A 22072-nucleotide genomic window follows, 5' to 3' on the forward strand; every position below is an offset into this window, starting at 1 on the left:
TATATTCTTATTATTACACTGTTTATTTTTATTATTCCATTTTTTGGTTATGGTAAGAAAACAAATTATTTATTATTACATTGATCTTTAATAAATATTTACACTATTTATTATCATTTTTAAAAAAACTTTCGGCTGCAAAATAAAAAATACACATAAAAAGTCATAAATATATGTTCTTTATATCATTCTAAATTTATTTACTATACCATTATCTAATTTTACCAATTTCCAATTCCATAAACTTATTTAACAATTTTCTTTTAACTAAATTAATTTCCAACTTTTAGATCTTTTACTGTCTAATTTTAACAAACACAAACATACTTTCATACTTTAAATAACATATAAAAAAATCTATTAGAAGAGAGAATAAAGAAGTATTGGAATTTGTTTAACATCGAAATTAATTCTTTAACCATATTTTTTTTTATCATATGAGTATACAAAATATTTTGTTGGAAAAATAAAGCTCACTTGGTTGTCGGCTGTGGGTGCACAGCAAAAATTCAAAAGATAATAAAGAAGTGTAGGGATTGATTTTGTCATTTAAATTTCCTCCTTTCTTATTCACAAAGTAATAAAAACCGAAAAAGAAAACCATACGTCTCATGTTTGTTCCTTTTTTTTATTTCCTCTAGCCCTTTGTTAAACTTTGTTTTAGAATGTCTTACGGAGAAGCCTTTTGATATCAAATTCATTTTTGTTTTTTTAGCTTGCTAACCATGCAAGTTCAGTACAGAATCTAGCATCTCTTTGCTTTCAGAGTGTCCCCATACTTCACTCCAGTGGTTAAATAAATCTATCAAGACACCAAAACAAAGTTTCAAATGAACACAGTATCCCCCAAGTCACCAATGAGGTACCTCTTATAAAAGTACTGTCTAGTATCTACAAGACAAGAACTGCTATATTTTGTTAGCTTGAAGCCATGTTTAAGTTACGGAGAAAGAGTAACAAGATTAAAGCTGTATTCAAACTGCAATTTCAGGCAACTCAGGTAAATATTTATCCATTATATACTAAATGACAAAATGAGGTTTGGCCTAGTAGTTACAAAGTTACAATTTTAAACATATTGCCAGGAAGTTTGAAATTTATACAGAATCACTTATCACATTGTAGATTTTGGTAAGTGAGTTTGATAACTTATTGTGGGTAGTTTTATGCCAATTTATTATATCATCAGGTGCCAAATATGAAAAAGTCTGTACTGATGGTAGCTTTGGTGCCGGACGATGTTGGGAAGCCAACGGTGAAACTAGAGAAAGTTGCTGTCCAGGATGGAACCTGTTTATGGGAGAATCCAATTTTTGAATCAGTTAAACTCGCTAAGGACACAAAATCAGGAAAACTTCAGGAGAAAATCTACCATTTTATTGTTTCAACTGTAAGAAGTAGATTTAATTGCATACTATCTTTTACCTGTCTAGGATATGTTGCTGGAAAGTCTAATCTCTATAGGTTCTTGCAGGGATCTTCAAAATCTGGCTTTCTTGGAGAATCCTCGATTGACTTTGCTGATTTTGCTGCAGAAACTGAGCCACTGACTGTGTCCCTACCTCTAAAGTTTGCGAATTCAGGCGCAATCCTGCATGTTCGTGCCTTCTATTCCCCTCCCCAACTAGTTTCTTGTCTCTCTCACATCATCACATGATTACACATCTTTAAAAATATGGGCTTCATCAAAGTTTTTTCTTTCAATTCATATTCCATATTATTTAATATCATCAGATTACAAACACCAAATATAATTCCTCACATAACATATGTTGAGACAGGTGACAATTCAGAATGTGGAAGGGGTTCATGCAGATCAAAGGTGAAAAAGAACCATGCAGCCAGTTAATTTAATCTCTACAAATTTCCTTTTGTTTCTTGATTTTACTTCTCTCCTTTTTACTTACCTGTTGCAGTAGTTTCAGAAATGGGGAAGATAATGGAAATGGAAGCTCAAGACACCTACTTAGCATTTGCAGTGCAGATGAAGGTTCACATAATGTTGATAAAGTAAGGTTTCACATGATACAGTGGCTTTATACAGCTAGCAATTTCTATTGCACAGAGTTGAAATTTTCCTTAACAGAACCTTCTTATGAGGATAAATTAAGAAAATAAATAATCTATTTTATGAAATTTCAGTAACTATTAATATTTTAAAGGATGAGAACCTGATCAAGACCAGCATCTAATGGCGTCACTTCTGTGGCAACTTCATGCAGGATTTTCCCCAGCTATTACCACCCTTGAGACAAAATTCAATGCCATCAAGAGGAACTATTGAGGCCATTGCAACAAGAGCTCAAATGCATAGGAGGTCAATGGGTTCAGTATCAGATAGGAGTTTAGGTGACTACTGGAGAAAAAGCCTGGAAGATACTCTTCCTCAAGAAAGATTACAAGAGCCTCCAGATAATGTCACTGAGAACCTCAAAAGTGAAATTGCTTCTCTAAAGACGAAAGTGGAAGAATCAGAACTAGAGTTACAATCGCTTCAGAAGCTGATGGAAAAGGAATGCAGTCGAGGACAAAGTATGTCCAGACAAATAATCAGCCTTAGAGATGAGAGAAATACAATCAAAACTAAATATGAGCAACTCATATCCCAGAAAAACCTCAACAATGTGACCAAATCTTCAAAAGCCTTGCAGACTGAGATTGCAGATGCTAGGCAGCAGTTAGAAGCAACAAAGGAAGAGCTTGTTTATGAAAGAGAGTTTAGTTCTAATCTTCAATTGCAACTCCAAAAGACACAAAACTCAAACTCTGAGCTGCTTTTGGCAGTGAGAGAACTTGAAGCAATGCTAGAACAAAAGAATAAGGAATTGTTGGAAAATACTAAAGAGCATGATTATGCCACAGAATTAGGTCTCTTGAAGCAGAAAACTGCAGACCAGAATGGTGAGATAGACAATTGTTATAAGCAACGTGAAGAGCTAAATGAACATATAAAAGAGCTCCACTTTGAATGTGAGCTTCTGAAGAAAGAAAACCTGGGTATCTCTTTGAGATTAAGACATGGAGAAGCACAAAAAATTGTTTGGCAAAATAAACATTCAGCTTCTTTGGCAACTATAGAACAACTTGAATCACAAGTACAGAGATTAGAAGAAAAGATAAAGAATCAGGCAGATGATTTTTCAGAGACTTTGATTTACATCAATGAACTTGAAAATCAAGTCAGTGACTTGGAGAGAGAACTGACAACTCAAGCAGAAAAATTCGAAAAAGATTTACATGCCATGCAATGTGCAAAAAATGAGCAGGAAGAAAGGGCCACCCAAGCAGAGGAAACATTGATAAAAACAAGACACAGCAATGATCTCACATGTCAGTGTTTTCAGAAAGTAGAAGAAAATGAAAAGAAGACCATGGATGCTTATGCAGAAGCTGATGAATTGCGGAAACAGAACAAACTAATGGAAGAAATGCTCCAGAAATGCAATCAAGAGCTCAGGCTTATTACAAATCACAATGAATCAAAACTGCAACAGCTCTTGAACCAAATAGATTCAAAACAGAAGGCAATAGAAATGATGTCACAAGAACTAGAGATTAAGTCCAAACAACTTGAAGATGTACAAAGGCATAGGGATGAACAGTATGATGCATTATTGAAGCAAATTCAATTGCTCAGAATTGAAATTACAAAGCTGGTGGCAGAGGAGCATGCATTATCTAAAACTGAGCCAAAAGAGCACATATCTACGATGTTAATGCAAGAGAACAATGATGAGGAGATAAGGCTTGGCACCCTAATGTCAGAAGTAGAAATCCTTAAGACCCAGCACAATGAATTAAAACATAGATTGCACATGGAACAAGCAGAGAAAGAAAATATGAAGAAAAAAATATCTCAATTAGAAGGAGAGCTGAATAAGAAGGAAGAAGATCTAAGTGCTGTAGAAAGGAGGCTCGAGAATAGCAATGGACAAGCAACAGCCACAAATATTAATTTGGCTTCATGGCACTACGACAGTGCTGCATATTGTTCTTCCACTAATGAATACAATAGGATTTCAAAATCAGAAATGCACAAGGTAATTTTCCAGCTCCTTTGCTTTGAATCAAAATTAAGAATGTTACTATCTCTGTTGCATATTAGGTCAGGTTGCATGTTATCACCACAACCACCCCCTTATGAGTACACTACACAGTGAAGTGAAATGAATAATCAAGTTAGCACCCAAGCAGATTGGCAAAATTATCTGAAATGATATAATAATTAGAGTTGGAAAAATGAAAGAGTAGGGATCATTAGTATTTTTCTCTTTTTTGTACTGTGAACACAATTTGTCCCCTGCTTAAGTAGGTGACAAAATTTCAGGGTTCTGTGTTGTGTCTTGAGCTGTCTTTTCTAAAACTATTTTGAAAATCAAACGAAGTACAATTTTTTATGGTGCCATCCTATCGCTTATATTATAGCAAACCAATGAATCTTAAAACTTAAAACTCTTCTAAAAGAAATATGCAATTAGCCAATGCACTTCTCGCTCAATTGGCACCAGCCTTGGTCTTTAAGACTTGAATATGATGTTAATGTCAGAGGTTTGGTCCTCTACAAAGTTATATTTCCTTTCTCTTGCCCATGTGCTTGAACCAAATATGTAACCTAAAAAAGACGAAAGAGAGACAATATCTAATTAAAGTTTCTTTGGTTTTGATTTGCACGCATTAGTTGATGACTCGATGATATACATTAACTTACAATGTTGCGATATTGGTAACATAAAAAGGAAATGGATGATGCAAACACCCCTGTTGACAAGTCTGAAATAGGAAGAACGATATGCATTTCAGCTGAGAACAAAGTTTATCTAGCATCACACACAAGGTAAAAATCAAATTCCTTTTCTCCCATCTGAGTCTGTAGTTCCCTTGAACACAACCCATTAGTTTTCTTATCATCAATTAAATTGTAATAAAATATTGGTGCTTCAGGCTCAGATATAGTGCACCACTCATGACTCATCTCATCTAGGATGTTATTTTTATTAAATTTTATCTCCTCATTACACTGACAGTGAAGTGAAAACTTGCTTGGAAAATGAGGTTATCGTCTTCAATAATGATAATGCTGGCGAGTTTCATACAAATAAATTGTTGAATGAAGTGGAAGTACTTAAGGAAATGAATAGATATATGGGAACTCAGCTGAAAGAAATGGAAGAAAGATATTCAGAGATTAGTCTTAAGTTCGCAGAGGTAGAGGGAGAAAGACAACAGCTTGTTATGGCTCTACGTAATTTCAGGAATGGTAAGAACTAGAATTCTTTACAGGCGTTATTGCTCACATACAAAATACACATGGGTTATGAAGCAGACAGGATATCATGGTCATATTGGTCGAATTCAGATCAAGCCAGTGTTTTTCACTTCAGTCGAATCTACATTTCACCTCCTCCAATTTAAATTTGCTGGGCTGCTTAGTTCAATATTTCTGGTCGAATGATGCGTTGAATTGACAAGGTAGCTATCGGTTGTGGCCTCAGATAGGTTATGTAGAAAATGGATTATAATTTATCATCTATTTGAACGATTTTGGGGTACATATATTGCAAACATTATAGCCGATAAATAAGGCCTATGATGCTCAGATGAAATACATTTTTATTGAAAATATGAAAGAACAAAGAACAACAAGGCTACTTAATTTTGAAAACCTATCATCTAGATGTGGTAATTGTGCTTTTCAAAAGCTGTTGGCTAATTTTAGATGCATCAATTTTAAATTTTGAAATAATTAAAAAGGGCTACTTGTTTTGTTTTTCATACAAATAAAAGTAGTTTGGCTCTTGATTAAAAAAACAAACTTTACATTGTTGGAAAAAAAATTGGGTGTATGTAACTAATATTAACATTTCTAAGCATCATTTTGGGAATAGCAAAAATTAATGAATATCTTATAATTTTGCTCAAAATAAAAATAGAAGTGCCAACAAATTTTTTGTTAAATTTTGTATCAAATATGAATGTTTTTCTTCTTCAGATACGAGTAAGATAGCGGGTAATACTTCGCACTACAAATATGGTGGAAAAAAACACTATAAATGCTATCCTAAACAGGTTCTTAGATCGTAAATCAATCATCATGTGAAATCTCCATTCGCTCCAAACATAGATTATCCAGCACGGTATCTAACTTCCTGTACTGATCTCGAACTCCATTTTCATTAGTGGAAACCATTGACTTCAACTTTCATCAATATTAGAAGTCAGTCTCTACCATAGTCCGTTGAACTCATTCTAAATGGTATAGAAGTATAGATGATATATACCAAGTCCAGAAAGGAACTGAATTAGAAGTTTCTTAGTATGAGGAAATTAACCTGACAAATGAAACCTAAATTGTCAGAGAATTACTCTCTAATTATGGTTTTAAAGCAAAATACCTCTCAAAAGGTTAAAGCCACCGTCGTATATAATATAAAATCTCCATTCTTTTCTTCAATGATGGATTATTGTGCCTGGCATAAGTCTTTTTTGTCACTCCAAACTAGTCTTGTTTGGCCTCCACTTCCGTACCTCCCAAAGGTCAGTGTCTGCCAACGACCGAATGTTCGTGAATAATAGGATAGAGGCAAAGTTGTATCCACGTTAACTAAATCTAGAAAGGACACGAAGTTGAATTGGTTTGCAAGTCAAATATCACAATTAATTATTACTATAATTTATCATTTTTATAAAAATATTTAAATATTTAAAATCAATATATTTTAGCTCTAATTATATATTATAAATAAAATAAAAGAGTACGAGTTAACCTAAATAATTTTAACAAGAGTTAACCTAAATAATAAATAGTTAACATCCCACAAAATTAGGCTGGATATATTATAGTATGCATAAACTAGCTTGAAATTAATCAGAGATGACTAATATAATAGTAACTATCATTGAAAACTCTCTCAAGTCCCTACTATAAGAATAAGATAAGACACATTTAATACACTCAATGACGTGTCGTTGGACAATATGACCCATTAGATGAGTATAGATCTATCTAACGGTTTGTATTTTGTCACGTTGTTCACCGCACTACGGTGAGTATCCACGGAGACTATCCCTCCTAAAAACTTTCCACCTACGTATTACACCTTTTATGCATTCATTCACATTTCACAAATTGGGAGCAACCGAGCAAGATAAAACAAAAAACAGAATAAATTCTAGACACCTTCTATCCCCTTTCTAACTGCCACTTTTGGCCATATTGCTTATTGCAGTTAAAAAATTGAAAAAAGATATATAATTTGATTAAAATCATTTGACTAGCCTTTTGCACCACTTATTTTCACTTCAAAACCATCATAGTATAAACGTACCTTCGTTGATTTCTTATCACAAGGAGTACATGATGAAGTGGAATCTCTTGCTTTCTTGACCGAGTTTGAAGATGGTCCCGATCGCTTCTGTCTCTTCTGTTTCGGAACATTTCCAGATGTTCTATTAGGTTGGTTCTTAAACAAATCAATTACGGAAGGACTTCTTCGCTTAGAAGTTTTGGACATGCTCCCGGGGTACCCAAAATAAGGGCCAGAGTTCTCACTTGATAATGATTTTTGACGCAATCTGCTCTTTTCTTTTACTTTATTAATAAACTCAATCGTCCAAGGTGAATTCTTTAATATACTAGCAGACTGGCGGGCATATGAGAATGGAGTTTCTCCCAAATGTGACAGTTCCTCCTTGAATGGTGATTCTTCTAAGTTTCTCATCGATGCCTGAGTAAAGCCAATGTTTTCACGGGGCTTGAAATCAAGAGGAAATATATCTTCTCGAAAATCTGGTTCAGGGTAGTTGTCAACTTCTCCCCGTTTGTCTTTTAAGGATCTCCATATTTTTGATGAGTTGGTTTCTGGGTGACTACTATTATCAAATGACAATTTCCTTGCAATTTTATTCGTTCTCATCAGATCTTTCTCTTTCTCTGCCATCAAACTTGTGAAATACATGGAATCAGGAATGGCAAAGCGTTTATCAAATAAGGGGCTATCAGTCAAGTCCACCACCTCACCTCTAATGTCTTCATGCAGCTTCTTTGAATTACTAAAGTTATGCCAATTCACACCTTTGCCCATCAAAGCAGTACCCAGTATTTCATTTTGAGCCAACTCTTTATTTTTCAAGGATAAACTGGGTTGTTTCAGTTGCTCTGATTTGTTGGGAGCTTTGCAGTTCCCTGCTGAATAAGAGACTCCAGAAAGGTTTCTCATTGTAGCTGCACCGGTGCTTTGCTTTTGACCGAAAAACTCACTCATGGACAAACTTGCGTTTGCTAAGTCACTGGATCTTCCAGCATTTTTTGACATAACAAAATCAAAAGGTTTTGGCAAGGTAGAGGAATCCGGCGCAGCCTCAACTACTTGATTTAATGTCTCAAATTGCAACAATTCATCCAAACATAGTTCATCTATCTGATGACTACTTATAGGATTTTTCCTTTTTCTTTCATTTTCAACTTGATATAAACAACACCAATCTGAGTCCAGACCAGAAGATACTGAAGAGGAGCAATCTGTCATTATGGATTTTGAGTCCTCCCGTTCCCCATATCTGCAGAAAACACTGAATAGAGAAATACTTTCGTCTGGGACATGATACTTTTCTAAAACATGCATCCTTTGCTCATGTGACCACACAAGAAACTCATTAAGCTTGACCCCTGAAGATAGTATAGAGTGTGCAGTTAAAGGATTTATTCCAGGAAATTCTGTAAGAAATGACTCGGCAAGAGTCACTGAGTCAGGCATTTTAGGATACAGACCCCTATTCATATTGTTAGCACTCTTAATGCAGCTTACAATAACTTCATTTGTCAACTCAGGTGAGTAAGAGAAGAATATCTGCAAATCAATTCCTAGGCTTGTTGCTGCAGCATAAAGTCCATCTGAGGATTCCATTACAGTTGAAAGAAAGTTAAGCTCTCCTTCAAACACCTGGAAAGAGAATATAACATATTTGAACCAGCTCAATGTATAGGTAACTAACATCAACCATCGCAACAACTATCATATCTTAATCATATTTACATTTATTATGATGCTTTTATTCCCTCATATCTCAATATAATAAGATTCAGAAAACTAATTTTATCTGCTACCTTGTCCTAAGAGCTAATATCTTCCAAGCAAGTAATACAAAATGATGACAACGATGATTAAAATTCCTTAATTCCCCTTTCTGCAGGGGTTTATATAAGAAAGTCTTCCAAAGGGTCTAAAGGAAATTTCAAAAATAGAAAAGCTGAAGCCAAGTTCGGAGATTGACATTCTTTTCCCTCAAAAGGCTTCTCAAATCTCAAATTACTCCTAAAAAAACCAACTGGTCAATGTCAAGTACTTTCATAATTTTTCTAGAGCACTACTCGACATTGCAGTACTTTATAGAAACAGTTATATGAAATAAATAAATATCACACAAATGTAATTAATATAGAAATTGAGATTACCAGAAAGCAACCACGGAAGTAAAAACTAAGCAATGTCAGAACATCTGTGGCAATATTCTCAATACATAAAGGCAAGCTTGAGGACGCTTCAGTCGCTGGAGTTGATTTCTTCCCGAGGTTTCTACTATCATACCATGCCAAGCAAATAGCAGAACTTAATATAATATCCACAGGCAAATCTAAATCACGTTCAACAACTTGAATTCCTTCTTTCTCCATAGCAAGAATTACCAGGTAAGAGCTTCTTCTAGACATTATCATTTCCTTATCTACATTTTGAGTATTTACGATCATAACTGTTCCAGGAAAAACTTCCATGCTTTTATGGCCATGCTCAGTTTTCACAGCAGGAACTAGCGGCATGTGATTATCTGCTTCAGGTGCAACCTTGGAAGATTTTTTATCATAGCTTTGCTCCACAGGACAAAAGTTCAGTAGTCTCTCCAAGTTCTGGTTCATCATACTTACCTTATGATTGAAAATAAGATGAGTCTCACTTCCCTGGAAGACAATCATTGTTAGTTACATGAGTGAGTTCATAATATGTTTACAGATTGATTGGTAGACGATGTATGAACTATGAATTAAGAGTAAAAATCAATTGGTGCAGCTAAGTCAGTAATTCCATTTAAAATAGGCGACAAATGAAAGCATTTTATTTCAAGACCAGTATCACAAAAGTTGCAATTTCGTTTACTATAATCACAAATTTGAAGTTGCAGTCATTTCCCTGTGGAATAAACTTGTAGTTTTGCTAAACATATAAGAATTAGAAGAAGCTCAATACTGCTTTTGGTTCATAATTTCCAGGTTAAGCCATTAACCCACCACTCCCATTCAAATTAAAATTGTTTCCCATTTCTGTATCTGTCCAAATATAGTATTCCTACTCAAGCCTTCTTTTTGGTCTATTTTACACTGGCACACATGCAGAGATACAGAAACAAGAACATGTCACAAGTATGATACTGATACAGGCCAGTCCCCCAAATTGTGAATAAGTAATACACCAAATTAGTTTATTAAATTACAAATATTGGTCAATTGAGTTCCTGAAATCACAAAGTCTTCAAAATTACCAACAACAATCATTTAAGAATTTAGTCGCTGATGTTATCTAACAATGGTCATTTTAGTTCTTGACATTACAAAAGTAAGGACTAAAATGACTGACATTTGGTAATTTCAGGAATTAAAATGATACTTTTGTAATTTTAAGGATTAAATTAACTAGTTTTCGTAATTTTAGAATTTTGGGCTAATTATTTCTGTCATTTTTTTTATCCTTTTGCTCTTAATGTCTTCTACTTTGTAAGGTACCACAAAAATCCACTTTGAGGAGAATCCTGAGTGGGGGACACTGGGGAGTGTATGATGACCATAAGAGGTCAATGAAAGAGCTACAATTTGAAAACACAATATAGTTGTGTTTGAGCATTTCCTTCAATGGAGTAATGATTTATCTTAGCTCCTGTTGCAATCAAAACCTCAAAACATGTTAATGTGTTGTGTTTTCTCATAGACTGAGACTGTTAGTTCCTGCTTCTCTGTAACAGTTCCAGACATTTTTTTTCCTCATAAATGAAGTAGCTCTGTTAGAGAGAAAACACTTCCCTAGGTAGATTTTATTGGTATAGCAGATTTGAAATCTAATTTTGGAAATTTTGTTTGCGGTTTATCTTAGTATCATAAAACCCAATTCGTGTATGCCTGTACGTATTTACATCCTTACATGAGGTATTTTAAATTATACTATAACAGTTGAACTTGTGCAGATAAAAATATATGGAATAACGAACTCAGACAAATAATTTCTGAATTTATTTTCATTAGCATATAGTATCTATAACATAGATTCTATATATATTATCCATAATCATAGAGGCTTACCATTGACATTTCAATGTTTGGGAGCATTTCAACACCTTCGCAGAGTGCTTTGAGAGCAGCATGGCCATCCAATTCAACCCTCAAAAAGTGAAGATGAGGCAATCCAACCAAGTTTTGTGAAAGCTTAGATATCCTAGATGAGTCATATGAACCTCCATATTCCAAGATAATGTCAAATTTGTTCAATGGAAACAAGGGAGAAACATGCCTTCAATCAAATAGAAGTTAACTTAGTTTTGTAGCAGAAAAAGTATGGTAAAAAAATGGCTCCAAAAAATTTATGGTCTGCTTTGATGCTCACGATGTATGATTAGAACAACTAATTTGAGGAAATTGAAAGGAATTTGGTTTCATTAAAATAATGTAAGTATTGTTCTCATGTGCTCACCATTTTGGATTCTTGTTGCTCCATACCCAATATACAAAAAGAAAATCCATGGGTCTAGAATTGGCAATTTGAAAACATGCTAAACATATCTTGTACAAAAAATAAAGTGAAATTCGATGTATGCAATACAAATAAAAATATCGTCAAACAAAAGCTTACTTGTGTGAAACCAACAAGCAGTCTGAAATCAGAAGTTCTTTCATTTTAGTATCTGTGTCCTCAGACACAGTATTGGCACATGGCTGATTTCTACAAGAATCATTTAGTGCAATGAATGATAACCCCAGGGAAAGGAGGAGATTTTTCAATGAATACCAAAATACTTCTTCCGCCACAATCAAAGTTTTCAAACTATTCTGTTTGATGTATGATTGTAAAATCTCCTTGACAATTGTTAATGACGGGTGTGCCATAGTAACATTGTTGTCCACCTTCCCCTTTTCATCTTTGATCAAAGATTGGAGGAAGCCTAACTTTGATTTCAAATACTCCAAGTTTTGACATAATTTGTCTAAATAAAAGAATGCTGGATGGAGACCATAGAAACACAAGTACCAAGCAGCCTGTTTAATAGCACATAACACGACAAATGCCATTTGGTTTCCATTTATATGGTATTCAATCAGCTTGTGCTTTTGAAGACCCAACAATTTTAAATAATCTGCATCCGAGTTATGCATTTTTGTCATCTCTGTATCACTGTGCAAAATGGCTAGATAGCTTTTTTCAAAATATCCAGCAAGGGTCACAATATTATTGGACAACTTAACTCTATGCAGAACAGTATGGAATCCTTGTGACTGTGTACCAACCTTCGATTCATTGGATGAAACTTTTGGAATACTAACATTAACATTACTGGACTCTACTGTATAATTACAATTCCCCTTATCAGTCGCTTTTTGAGGGTTTAAGAAATAATCAAGATTGCTGATTTCTGACATAGATTTAAATAACAATGAAGCCCTCTCCTTTCTTTCAGGTAATTGTTCTTGACTTTCTTGTTTAGAAGATACATGTTCTAAAATTTTTCCTGAAGCAACTTCTACAGGATGATTATCAAGTAGAGGCATGCAATCAGAAAGCAACTTCTTCAACTCTTCATTTTGTTTAATGTCACATTCATCTATGGTATCATCACAGAAAACTAGATCAAATACCAATTTTCCATCATCAAAAGATGTTCCTCCAAAATCTTGGTTGTTCAGATCTATCTTGGCCAATATGTTCTGATACCAGTTAGAGATTTTGCAATTGCACTTATCTTCTTCAAGTAGATCCCAGTTTAAGTAAATCCCATCAGAGGCAGAGAGAGGTCGGGTCTTCAAGCTGGAAAATTGTTCTACGATGATGTCATGTAGAGTTATCATCTTTATGTGATCATAGATAACAGGTACAGGCAGTGATTTGAACGTGTCATCTGTTAGTGCTATCTCATTACTAACAATCAATTCATCAAAACTCTTGAAGTTAAACTCTTTCTTAAACATCCACTCGTATGTTACTAGATCATCTGAAGCTTTTGTGTCATAGAAAGCTTCAAAGGTTTGCATTAAGTCTTTGTCAAGGAACGCAAACTCTTGGAAGGTAACAAGATTCAGTATCAAATCACTGTTAGCATGCCATGTCCTTTGCAGGCCAATATTCCTATCAACAAGTTCAGTTTCCAGCAAATTCATAAAATCCCTTTCAGGAAACAGATCAGATAACTCCAGACTCTTCTTTGATACACACTCATCTGAGAAAAACTCCATCATGTTATGCTTCATAGAACCCAAAAGCTCCTTGCCCTCTATTACAGATTGATATAGTTCATCAAAATTTTGAGATCTGATATTTTCAAAATATGAGTCAACAATTTCTACCAAAGAGAAGCGCGTGGGAATTCCCAAAGTTTCCTCATCCACTTCCAAAATAAGGAATTTGTTTTTATCAGAGTGTGGCTGGTGATGAACAGAAATATTATCTTCTAGAGAATATGCATTTCCCCCCATCAAGTACTCTGAAATTACATCTTCTACCAAAGATACTGATTCCAGAGCCTCATACGGGTATTGCCTTGATGGTTCAGGCTTGAGCATGTCCTGCAAGGAAAATAGAATAACTTATTCTCTCTGAAGTTTGGAAACAAACAAATGAATGGAAAATAAATAATAAAAAATTGAAATTTTTCCTTGTGTCCTATTACTATTACTATTACTGTATGACCTATGTAAGTCCAATTCCACTCTTATTTGATGGTTCATATTGAATGATGCAAAAAGTTATCAACATTCCAAGGATAATACAGAAACAAAATCCATTCAGCTCCTCCATATTTCAAGTTCAATAGCAAAAACTGCATTAATATATTTTATACTTAGAGAACACATAATCAAAGCTTACAACAAGAGAGTAATGTAACTATTCCACCATCCAACTATCAGACTCATTTACTGAAACAGTACATAGTTCATATGAGTGTCTATAAAATATAACATCGTTACCAGGCTATTTTCAACTTCTGAAGTTTGAGACAGCATTTGCATCCTCTCCGTCTCAGTGACATAAACATTTTCCTTTAAAATACAGAGAAATAAAATATAAAAAAAACGAAGGTAAAGATTGATTCGATTGAATGAATTTTCTTAAAACACAGAAGGTTATATTATATAACTACAAAATTAGAAAGAAGAATCTCACCAAGAACGCGTCAAGCTCTGGTGTTTCGAATTGAATCGCCTCATAAACATCATCGTTCTTATCATTGAGAGCAATAGTTTTACTCTCCTGCGAATAATAACGATAAGATCTTATCTAAATAAATAATTAAATAAACAAAAAAATGCAGCAAACAAGGAGCATTAAATAATTTAATTGATAAATATACATTCGAAAATTTGATATCAACTTCGGAGACACATTCTTCGAAGATAACCTCCGCCTCTTGCTGCAGCGCAATCAAAACATCCAAAAAACACGAGCACACTCAGGAAGCTTCATACGAAAGTAAACATTGCCCATAGAATCACAATTTCACAGTGAAATTCTAACAGCGACGATAATCAACACCGGCAAAAACAAACGCAACACGTTGCAATTTCGAGACTCCACTCTTACCGCGAGCTAACGCAATTGCTCATAGAATCACACTTTCATAGTGAAATTTTAACAGCGACGATAATCAACACGAGCAGGTTAGACAAACGCAAGCTCAAAATTCACGTTGCGATTTCGAGTCTTGAGGCTTACCGGGGGATTCGACGGAGCTGTGTGGATTCGGTGAGGTAGGACGGCGGAGAGGAAGGTGGAGAGCACGGCGTCAACGGGGAAGGGGTCGAGGTGGAGGGAGAGGGGGATCGGAGGACCAAAGCGGAGGTGGTGGTAGACGGCGTATGGCGGCGGCGGAAGGAGGCGAGGGACGGGGAGGTGGAGGAAGGGGAAGGTTTGAGGTGGAGGGAGAGCGAAGTAGTCATTGTTGAGAAAGCGAGTTCGCATTTTTCTGATGAAGGTGCTACTAACGGACTCCGAAATTGATTTGAATTTGGCGCTATAAGTTTGGTATTTATAGCGCGTGAGATTTGGATTCGCTTAGATGACCCTAATTTTGGATCCGGTTCCAAATTCCAATTCTTTGTTTTTTTATTACTTATTTTTTTTATTTTATACACTCTTTTTGTGTTTTTTTTTGGATTTATCTATTTTTTTAGATGAAGGATTTTCGTTAATTGTCTTCTCATGAAGTTGTTAATTTACTTCTTTTTTGGTTGACAAAAGGAGTAATGCCCAAAGATGAAGTTGTTTAATTATTACTAATTTTTATGTGGGAAAAAATTGGTTGATGTGCATTAAATCAAATTATTATGAAAACCAAATTCGTTGTAAAATTCAGTGCTGAATACTTTTTTATTTGATTTTTTTTTCTAAATTCTACCGTATATTTTAAGTGGGGGAAAAAGCAAGTCGTGAAGCTTTAAAAGAAATGAGTAAGAGCACAAGAAATTGTTGAATTGGAATTTTCGTTTTCTTTAATTCTTACCTGCGATTTTGATCCTTTTTAATCTCCCGCAATCCTTTTTGCCAAAGAAGTTCGGTTCTGTTTTTATCAATTTGGTTCGGTTTGATTGTTTTTTTTACACTCCTGGAGGACAATTAATATCCACATCTCTCAAAGGAATATAATAAACTCTTAATTCTTTTGTTTGATAAATAATATTTTTTAATGTATCTAAAGACTTGTATTTGATGTTTCACATGCTTCATGCCCAAGGTTGGCCAATATCATTCGAGTCATCTCAGTGAATTGAAGAAAATAAATAAGGAAATAACTTGAACTTTCCTTGGCTTCTATAAACCCAAATAGTCCACACATTTCCATGCTGGGTGAAAATGACAGTTTCGGTGAGTTTCTGCCATTTGGATTAGTCAGCGTCCTTCTAAATATAGCATTGTATTGAGTATTTGACAGATAGTAGCAACACTAATTTATCTATTATCCATTTCTCCTTTTTAATGCATAATATTATCCAAGACGTACGTACGCAAGAAAGAACGGTTTGTTCCTACTTCAAAAGCTCTCGTGGTGTATGAGAATGAGCCACGTGTCTAAATCTAGTCAACACGTGTCAAGAGACAACGATGTGTCGGTTATATATGTCACACGTGTCTCCAGTTTTAAGATGCCAGAGACATGCAAAGGTGGCAAAACATTGTCATGCATGTCCTTCTTTATAAACCTTTGTCTGGAAACATTTCTCACAACGAGTACAGTGTACGTAGAATCAATTTCCTATTCAAATTCAATCATGGATTCAAGAGCAGTTCAAACTCATGCGCATGAACATCACCATATTTCCCACAATGTTGGGTCACACGAAGGTAACAATCTCATTTAATTTGAATTTGTAAGTTTAATTTGTTTTTACAAGAACTTTTGTTTGCTTCCTCTAGTGGGTATGCATTAATTAATTTGTTTGATATTTTGCTTCAAATTTTTGGATGTAGTGCCACGTGGTGAAGAACACCACCACCATGACCATGAGAAGAAGTCGGTTCTTAAGAAAGTCAAGCAAAAGGCTAAGAAAATTAAGGACACAATTACAAAGCATGGCCATCATCATGACCATGATCATGAACGTGGTCATGGGTATCACTACGATGATCAACATATCCCTGATGATCATGACTTGGGTGAGGAAGATGAGGTGGATGAATACCCAGAAGTCCATGGAGCACCGAGTAAGTTATTTCCTAGCACATTAGAATTAATCATTATATGTTCAACTCTTTCTGTATCCTTTTCTTAAGTGTTGGGAATTCTCATGGGTAGTTTAACAAGTGCCAATATGCCTTAAGACTACCTATACATTAGTTGGTCAATTATCAATTAATGTCAAGTATTCTAGAAGAAAATTGGAGCCTTTAAATGAAAAGAATCAAGAAAAAAAAATTGATTTCTTGGGTTAGTTATAATAATAGACATGATTGTTCTGCAGTTTATGACAGTGCACCTGTTAGAGGTGCAGCACCAGGACATGTCAATCCTTTAGGGAGGCCTGGAGTTAACTTTGGAGGTACAACAGTTATGGGAGAACCTCATCATGAGCCAAGTGTCATAGTTGTTTCTCCAACTACTGGAATTAATCAAAGAGGATCAACTGACCCAACTAGAACATTTGTTGAGGGAGCCAAAGCAGTGCATCCTAAGGTCAATTTGGAGAGACCAATGCACTTGGAGGAAGATCCACATGCGCCAAGGCGTACATCTCAAGCATATGCTCCACCCAATTATCAAACAAAAGTCACTGATCCCACGGGGGCAGGTAAGTTGAACAAAGCAGCATAACTCAATTTTTAATGATCTGTTCAACTTACCTGCAATTAAGGATTCCTTGATGTATAAAAGATGATGTGTTAATAGCTGGTTAAATTGATAAAATGTTGTGATTTTGTGAGGTCCTCATGTGGTATTTTGTGAGATCCACAAGTTCTATAATAATCCAAACTAGAATTGCACTAGAAGTTGTGTCGTATCATCTTTTGTGTGGACAAATATTTAACATGAACTATATTTAACATCTTCAATGTGTGATTTCTTTTTTGTTTACTCGGGAGTCATTCAGAGGATGTGGTGCTTCTTGTTAACAAGTAGCATTAGCAAGCATACCTTGAGCTAATTATAATCCTATTCTCATGCCATTTTATTCATTATCTCTTATGGCTAAAAGGTGGAGCAGAAATTGACATCACCACAGTTGAGAAATCTTTCTCCAGGATGGCTGTTCTCAACGAGCCAAAACCTTACCCAGAACCAAAACTCTTTCCAACTATTGCTCAAACCCACTACCCTTCTTCTGTAAGCCACTCCCAATTCGCGCCAGAGCATTCCACTGCAATGAACTACCCTTCTGCTCAAAGCTATGATCATTGCATGCCAGAACTATCCAGTGAAGTTAAAACTCAGTACCCCAAAAGCCATAATCAGTTTACGACAGAGTTATCTACACCAACCAAAACTCCCTACCCTTCCCCCAATATCCATGGCCACCACTTGCAACAACAATCTAGTGCAACAAAAACCTACCCTTCATCTGGAAGCCATGACCAGTTTGCTCCAATGTCAGAGTTACCTACACCAACCAAACCTCAATACACTTCTACCAAAATCCATGACCAACCCTTGCCATTGCCACAACAACCTAGTGCAACAAAAACTCAATACCCTTTACCTGGAAGCCATGACCAGTTTGCACCAGTGTTATCTACTGAACCTAAAATTCAGTACCCTTCAACAAAAATCCATGGCCAACACTTGCCTCACCAGTTTACTGCTACAAAAACTCAATACCCTTCATCTGGAAGCCATGATCAGTTAAAACCAGAATTATCTTTCTCTACTGAACCTAAAACTCCCTACCCTTCTTCTACCAAAATCAATGATCACCACTTGCCACAACACTCCAGTGCAAGTGCAACAAATGCTCAATATCCTTCAGCTAGAAGTCATGATCAGTTTCTACCTGAATATTCAAGTCAAACCAAAACCCCAAAAACCTATGGAGACAACCAAACCACTCAAACAAGGCATCAAGAAGAGAACAAAGGCAATGATAAACCATCAACAATCTCTTTAGCAACAGCTGCAATAGCTGATAAAGCCGTGTCAGCCAAAAACACCGTGGCTTCTTCGCTTGGATATGGATATGACGCTGACACTGAAACAACTCAATCAAGGGACCACGATGAGAACACCCACGGTGAAAAACCATCAGCAATCTCTTCAGCAGCCTCTGCAATTGCTGATAAAGCCGTCTCAGCCAAAAACATAGTCACTTCCAAGCTCGGATTTGGCGACAACACTGAAACAACTCAAACAAGCCGTCAAGAGAGAACACAACCATCAACAATCTCATTGGCAACAGCTGCAATAGCTGATAAAGCCGTCTCAGCAAAAAACACTGTAGCTTCCAAGCTCGGATACGGCGACAGCACTGAAACAACTCAAACAAGCCATCAAGAACAGAACACAGGCAATGAAAAACCATCAACAATCTCATCAGCAACCTCTGCAATCACTGATAAAGCTGTAACTGCCAAAAATGTTGTAGCTTCAAAGCTCGGATATGGCGACAACACTGAAACAACTCAAACCACTCTAGCAAGGAATCAAGAAGAGAACACAGGCAACGAGAAACCCTCAACAATCTCATCAGAAACCTCTGCTTTAGCTGATAAAGATGCCTCGGCAAAAAACAGTGTTGCCTCTAAGCTTGGTTTCGGTGACACAGCAAGAACACATGAAGAGAAGAGAACTAACCATGCTGCTGCTCCAACAGAATATGGAAAGAGTGTTGCTCAGTCTCTGACAGAGAAACTAGCTCCAGTATCTGGAAAAGTTTCTGGTGCAGGAAGTGGTGTGAAGTCCAAAGTTTCAGGAACTGAAAAAATTAGTAATGTGGGTGTGGAACAGGACAAGGGTGTTTCTGTGAAGGATTATTTGGTTGACAAACTGAGGCCTGGTGATGAAGACAGGGCTCTCTCTAAAGTGATATCAGAGACTCTACATAAGAAGGAAGTGCACCCAGTGGAGGTTACTGAGGAAGGTGTGAGGAAGATGGTTTCTGATGCAGTGCATAAGAGAGAGGATGAGCCAGAGAGAAAAGTGGAACATCAAAAAATACTGGGGAAGGTAACAGAGTCAGAGGAAGTGAAAAGAAGGTTAGGAGGTGAGGATGTGGAGACAGAGAAAAAGTACCAAGAGATGTATGTGAATAGCCCAGGGACAGGTGTGGTTGATAAGCTTACAGGTATGGTTGGGACGTGGTTTACCAACCCAGCAGAGAATCAATCCTCACAAGGTAATTTACAATGATTTGTAGTTGTAGTTTTCTCCATGAGGTTTCTTTCATTTCATCAATGCTTTTTGCAAATTTTAGTTATTTCAATTAATTGATTATGTTTTTTTTTTTGTCATACTTCTGTGACTAATGCTTTTTTGTTCCTTTTCTAATTCTGCTCGAGTTTTGCAGTTAGAGACATTTTTTGTACTCATTACAATTTATTTTTTCTTTATTCTTTCAGTATATTTGTCTTATAACATTTTTTTTCCTGTTTTTCTTATCCTGTTAGAAGTGTTTTGAAAAGCCAATGAAATTATGATTTTATGTATATTACTGATAGTGATCTCACTGTTATTTTCTTTACTTATTCTGGGCATGCAGATGCTGGCATATTTCTTTCTATATTTTTTTTTTTCATTTTGTAAGAACTGTTCCAAAAGAGTTGAACGATTGAAATTATGATTATTTGTTTTTTTTTTTCTAATAGTAGTTAGACTTTAATCCAAGATGAATCAATTTTTTTGTTTATTTTGAGCCTGCTACTTTCTGCTCACTAACTTTGAATTTGTGGTTTGCATGGGTCGAAGATTCATCTATGAATCATGAGGCATCAAGGGCAGAAGTGGAACATCAAGGTGCAGCAGGTGCAAGAAGGCTACAGGAGTCACCTAATTGAAGAAGTGGGTGTGTGTGTATATTTCTTAAGAGCTGTTTCTATAGCTGTGTCTAGTTCTTATTTGGAAAAAAGTTTGGATGTTCAAGTCATAGTAAAATAAACTTTTTATGTTTTTTTTTGTAATGTCTATAATAATTTTTCAACGCTTCTAAATACGGTCATAGAAGTTGGGTTTGTATTATGACATATATACTATTGTATTATGACATATATACTATTATTATTACTGTTATGTAAAGTGTGTGTGATCTGTGGAGCGTCACAGGAAAACAGTAAAAGTACTTGTGTGTTAGTAATATTCTATTTTGTTCATATTCTTCTTTGAACTAAATAAAAGTAGTAGGAGTAGTATTTTATTTTCATATTAAATAATATATGAAAAATATAATGAATACGAGATTATATTTTAAAATTTTAATTGTGTAATTGAATTTAATATATTCTAGAAAAAAAATTCACTATATTCTTGTTATAGTTGTAAGTTGTAACTAACTTTTAATTAGTCTTCCAATATTTTGTAGAGTATCATAATTTATGATAAAAGTATTTGAAAAATTGAGAAAGAAAAGGGTGGGGTATTCGTGAAAAATATAAAAATTCAAAAAGTGTGCATTAATAGGCATTAAATGAGAAAAAATTGAAAGAAATTATAAATGAAAGGAATTATGCGTACGATTAATGTACGCTTTGTGGGAACGTCAAATTCAATACAAATTGTTAATATATTAGAATTAAAAGCAGGAAGATGAAAATGTTTTTCTTTTTTACTAGAAGTGACATGTAAATGAGTGTTGGAATCAGGTTCGAAAGTCACTCAAGAGTATTTAAATTATTTTTTGCTTTACTTTGACATCGTGTATGCTTTCACTCCTGAAGTTTAAAAAATTAGCATTTCTAGAATCCTATGCGATGCTAAGGTTTTGATATAGTTTATGAAGAACTGTTTTAAGTTTACCATTTTATCATCAGAATAACAAGATTATGCTCTCGGTTTCAATGGTAAAGGTATAGTGGGTTGTCAACTCTGAAGCAGCATTTGGGATCAAGTTGCATTTTATTTTCTTCCTTACCTTTTGTATGCAGGGAGAAGATATAATAGATGTGGTAGGATGGGAAGAGATGGGAAGAGTTGTAGGACTGTGAACTGGATAAAGATGATTCTAATTCCTATATCGCTCTGCTTCCATTGCACCCTGCTTTGCGTGCCAGGTTTAATGAGACTGATGCATGGCAGGAAAATTATATGGTTACCATAACACGATCTTCAGTTGTATAGATACTTTAAATGAAAATTATACACTCCCTTGGATGCTAATGTGGTATTAATTTAATCAGTTGTTCCGCTTGAA

At 35.2% G+C, this 22072-nt stretch overlaps 4 protein-coding genes across 4 annotated transcripts; 3 read left to right on the forward strand and 1 right to left on the reverse strand.

The window, feature by feature from the left end:
* The first annotated feature begins 931 nt into the window (after positions 1 to 931).
* LOC114368372 lies at positions 932 to 1853 on the forward strand. The gene is made up of 4 exons (XM_028325678.1): positions 932 to 1000; positions 1190 to 1390; positions 1475 to 1597; positions 1782 to 1853. The coding sequence occupies exons 1-4, from the start codon at positions 932 to 934 to the stop codon at positions 1824 to 1826; spliced, it is 438 nt and encodes a 145-aa protein (XP_028181479.1). The 3' UTR covers positions 1827 to 1853.
* On the reverse strand, positions 986 to 15206 carry LOC114368373 (protein SHORTAGE IN CHIASMATA 1-like). The gene is made up of 11 exons (XM_028325679.1): positions 14961 to 15206; positions 14599 to 14658; positions 14412 to 14498; positions 14216 to 14287; positions 11889 to 13813; positions 11342 to 11549; positions 9452 to 9952; positions 7326 to 8939; positions 6393 to 6542; positions 1426 to 1665; positions 986 to 1290 (listed from the first exon to the last, which is right to left on the reverse strand). The coding sequence occupies exons 1-9, from the start codon at positions 15204 to 15206 to the stop codon at positions 6459 to 6461; spliced, it is 4797 nt and encodes a 1598-aa protein (XP_028181480.1). The 3' UTR covers positions 986 to 1290; positions 1426 to 1665; positions 6393 to 6458.
* LOC114367154 (golgin subfamily A member 6-like protein 6) lies at positions 1924 to 5578 on the forward strand. Its single transcript, XM_028324262.1, has 4 exons — positions 1924 to 2010; positions 2223 to 4040; positions 4737 to 4834; positions 5025 to 5578. The coding sequence occupies exons 2-4, from the start codon at positions 2262 to 2264 to the stop codon at positions 5266 to 5268; spliced, it is 2121 nt and encodes a 706-aa protein (XP_028180063.1). The 5' UTR covers positions 1924 to 2010; positions 2223 to 2261; the 3' UTR covers positions 5269 to 5578.
* Positions 15207 to 16471: 1265 nt separating the features above from the next.
* LOC114367009 (low-temperature-induced 65 kDa protein-like) lies at positions 16472 to 21021 on the forward strand. Its single transcript, XM_028324072.1, has 5 exons — positions 16472 to 16586; positions 16713 to 16946; positions 17204 to 17530; positions 17936 to 20065; positions 20635 to 21021. The coding sequence occupies exons 1-5, from the start codon at positions 16514 to 16516 to the stop codon at positions 20721 to 20723; spliced, it is 2853 nt and encodes a 950-aa protein (XP_028179873.1). The 5' UTR covers positions 16472 to 16513; the 3' UTR covers positions 20724 to 21021.
* Positions 21022 to 22072: the final 1051 nt, after the last annotated feature.

The sequence above is a fragment of the Glycine soja genome, chromosome 9 (assembly GCF_004193775.1).
Source record: "Glycine soja cultivar W05 chromosome 9, ASM419377v2, whole genome shotgun sequence".
In the NCBI taxonomy this organism is placed as follows: domain Eukaryota; kingdom Viridiplantae; phylum Streptophyta; class Magnoliopsida; order Fabales; family Fabaceae; genus Glycine; species Glycine soja.

Excerpts from the sequence above, each read along its gene's own strand:
- LOC114367009 (XM_028324072.1), top strand. The coding sequence starts at position 16,514 with ATGGATTCAAGAGCAGTTCAAACTCATGCGCATGAACATCACCATATT. Across the intron at positions 16,587-16,712 it reads CAATGTTGGGTCACACGAAG|TGCCACGTGGTGAAGAACAC; the intron begins GTAACAATCTCA and ends TTTTGGATGTAG. Across the intron at positions 20,066-20,634 it reads AGAGAATCAATCCTCACAAG|ATTCATCTATGAATCATGAG; the intron begins GTAATTTACAAT and ends CATGGGTCGAAG.
- LOC114368373 (XM_028325679.1), bottom strand. The coding sequence starts at position 15,206 with ATGCGAACTCGCTTTCTCAACAATGACTACTTCGCTCTCCCTCCACCT. Across the intron at positions 14,499-14,598 it reads TTGATATCAAATTTTCGAAT|GAGAGTAAAACTATTGCTCT; the intron begins GTATATTTATCA and ends TATTATTCGCAG. Across the intron at positions 14,288-14,411 it reads CAGAGCTTGACGCGTTCTTG|GAAAATGTTTATGTCACTGA; the intron begins GTGAGATTCTTC and ends TGTATTTTAAAG.
- LOC114368372 (XM_028325678.1), top strand. The coding sequence starts at position 932 with ATGTTTAAGTTACGGAGAAAGAGTAACAAGATTAAAGCTGTATTCAAA. Across the intron at positions 1,001-1,189 it reads TGCAATTTCAGGCAACTCAG|GTGCCAAATATGAAAAAGTC; the intron begins GTAAATATTTAT and ends TTATATCATCAG. Across the intron at positions 1,598-1,781 it reads ATTCAGGCGCAATCCTGCAT|GTGACAATTCAGAATGTGGA; the intron begins GTTCGTGCCTTC and ends ATGTTGAGACAG.
- LOC114367154 (XM_028324262.1), top strand. The coding sequence starts at position 2,262 with ATGCCATCAAGAGGAACTATTGAGGCCATTGCAACAAGAGCTCAAATG. Across the intron at positions 4,041-4,736 it reads CAAAATCAGAAATGCACAAG|GAAATGGATGATGCAAACAC; the intron begins GTAATTTTCCAG and ends TAACATAAAAAG. Across the intron at positions 4,835-5,024 it reads TATCTAGCATCACACACAAG|TGAAGTGAAAACTTGCTTGG; the intron begins GTAAAAATCAAA and ends TTACACTGACAG.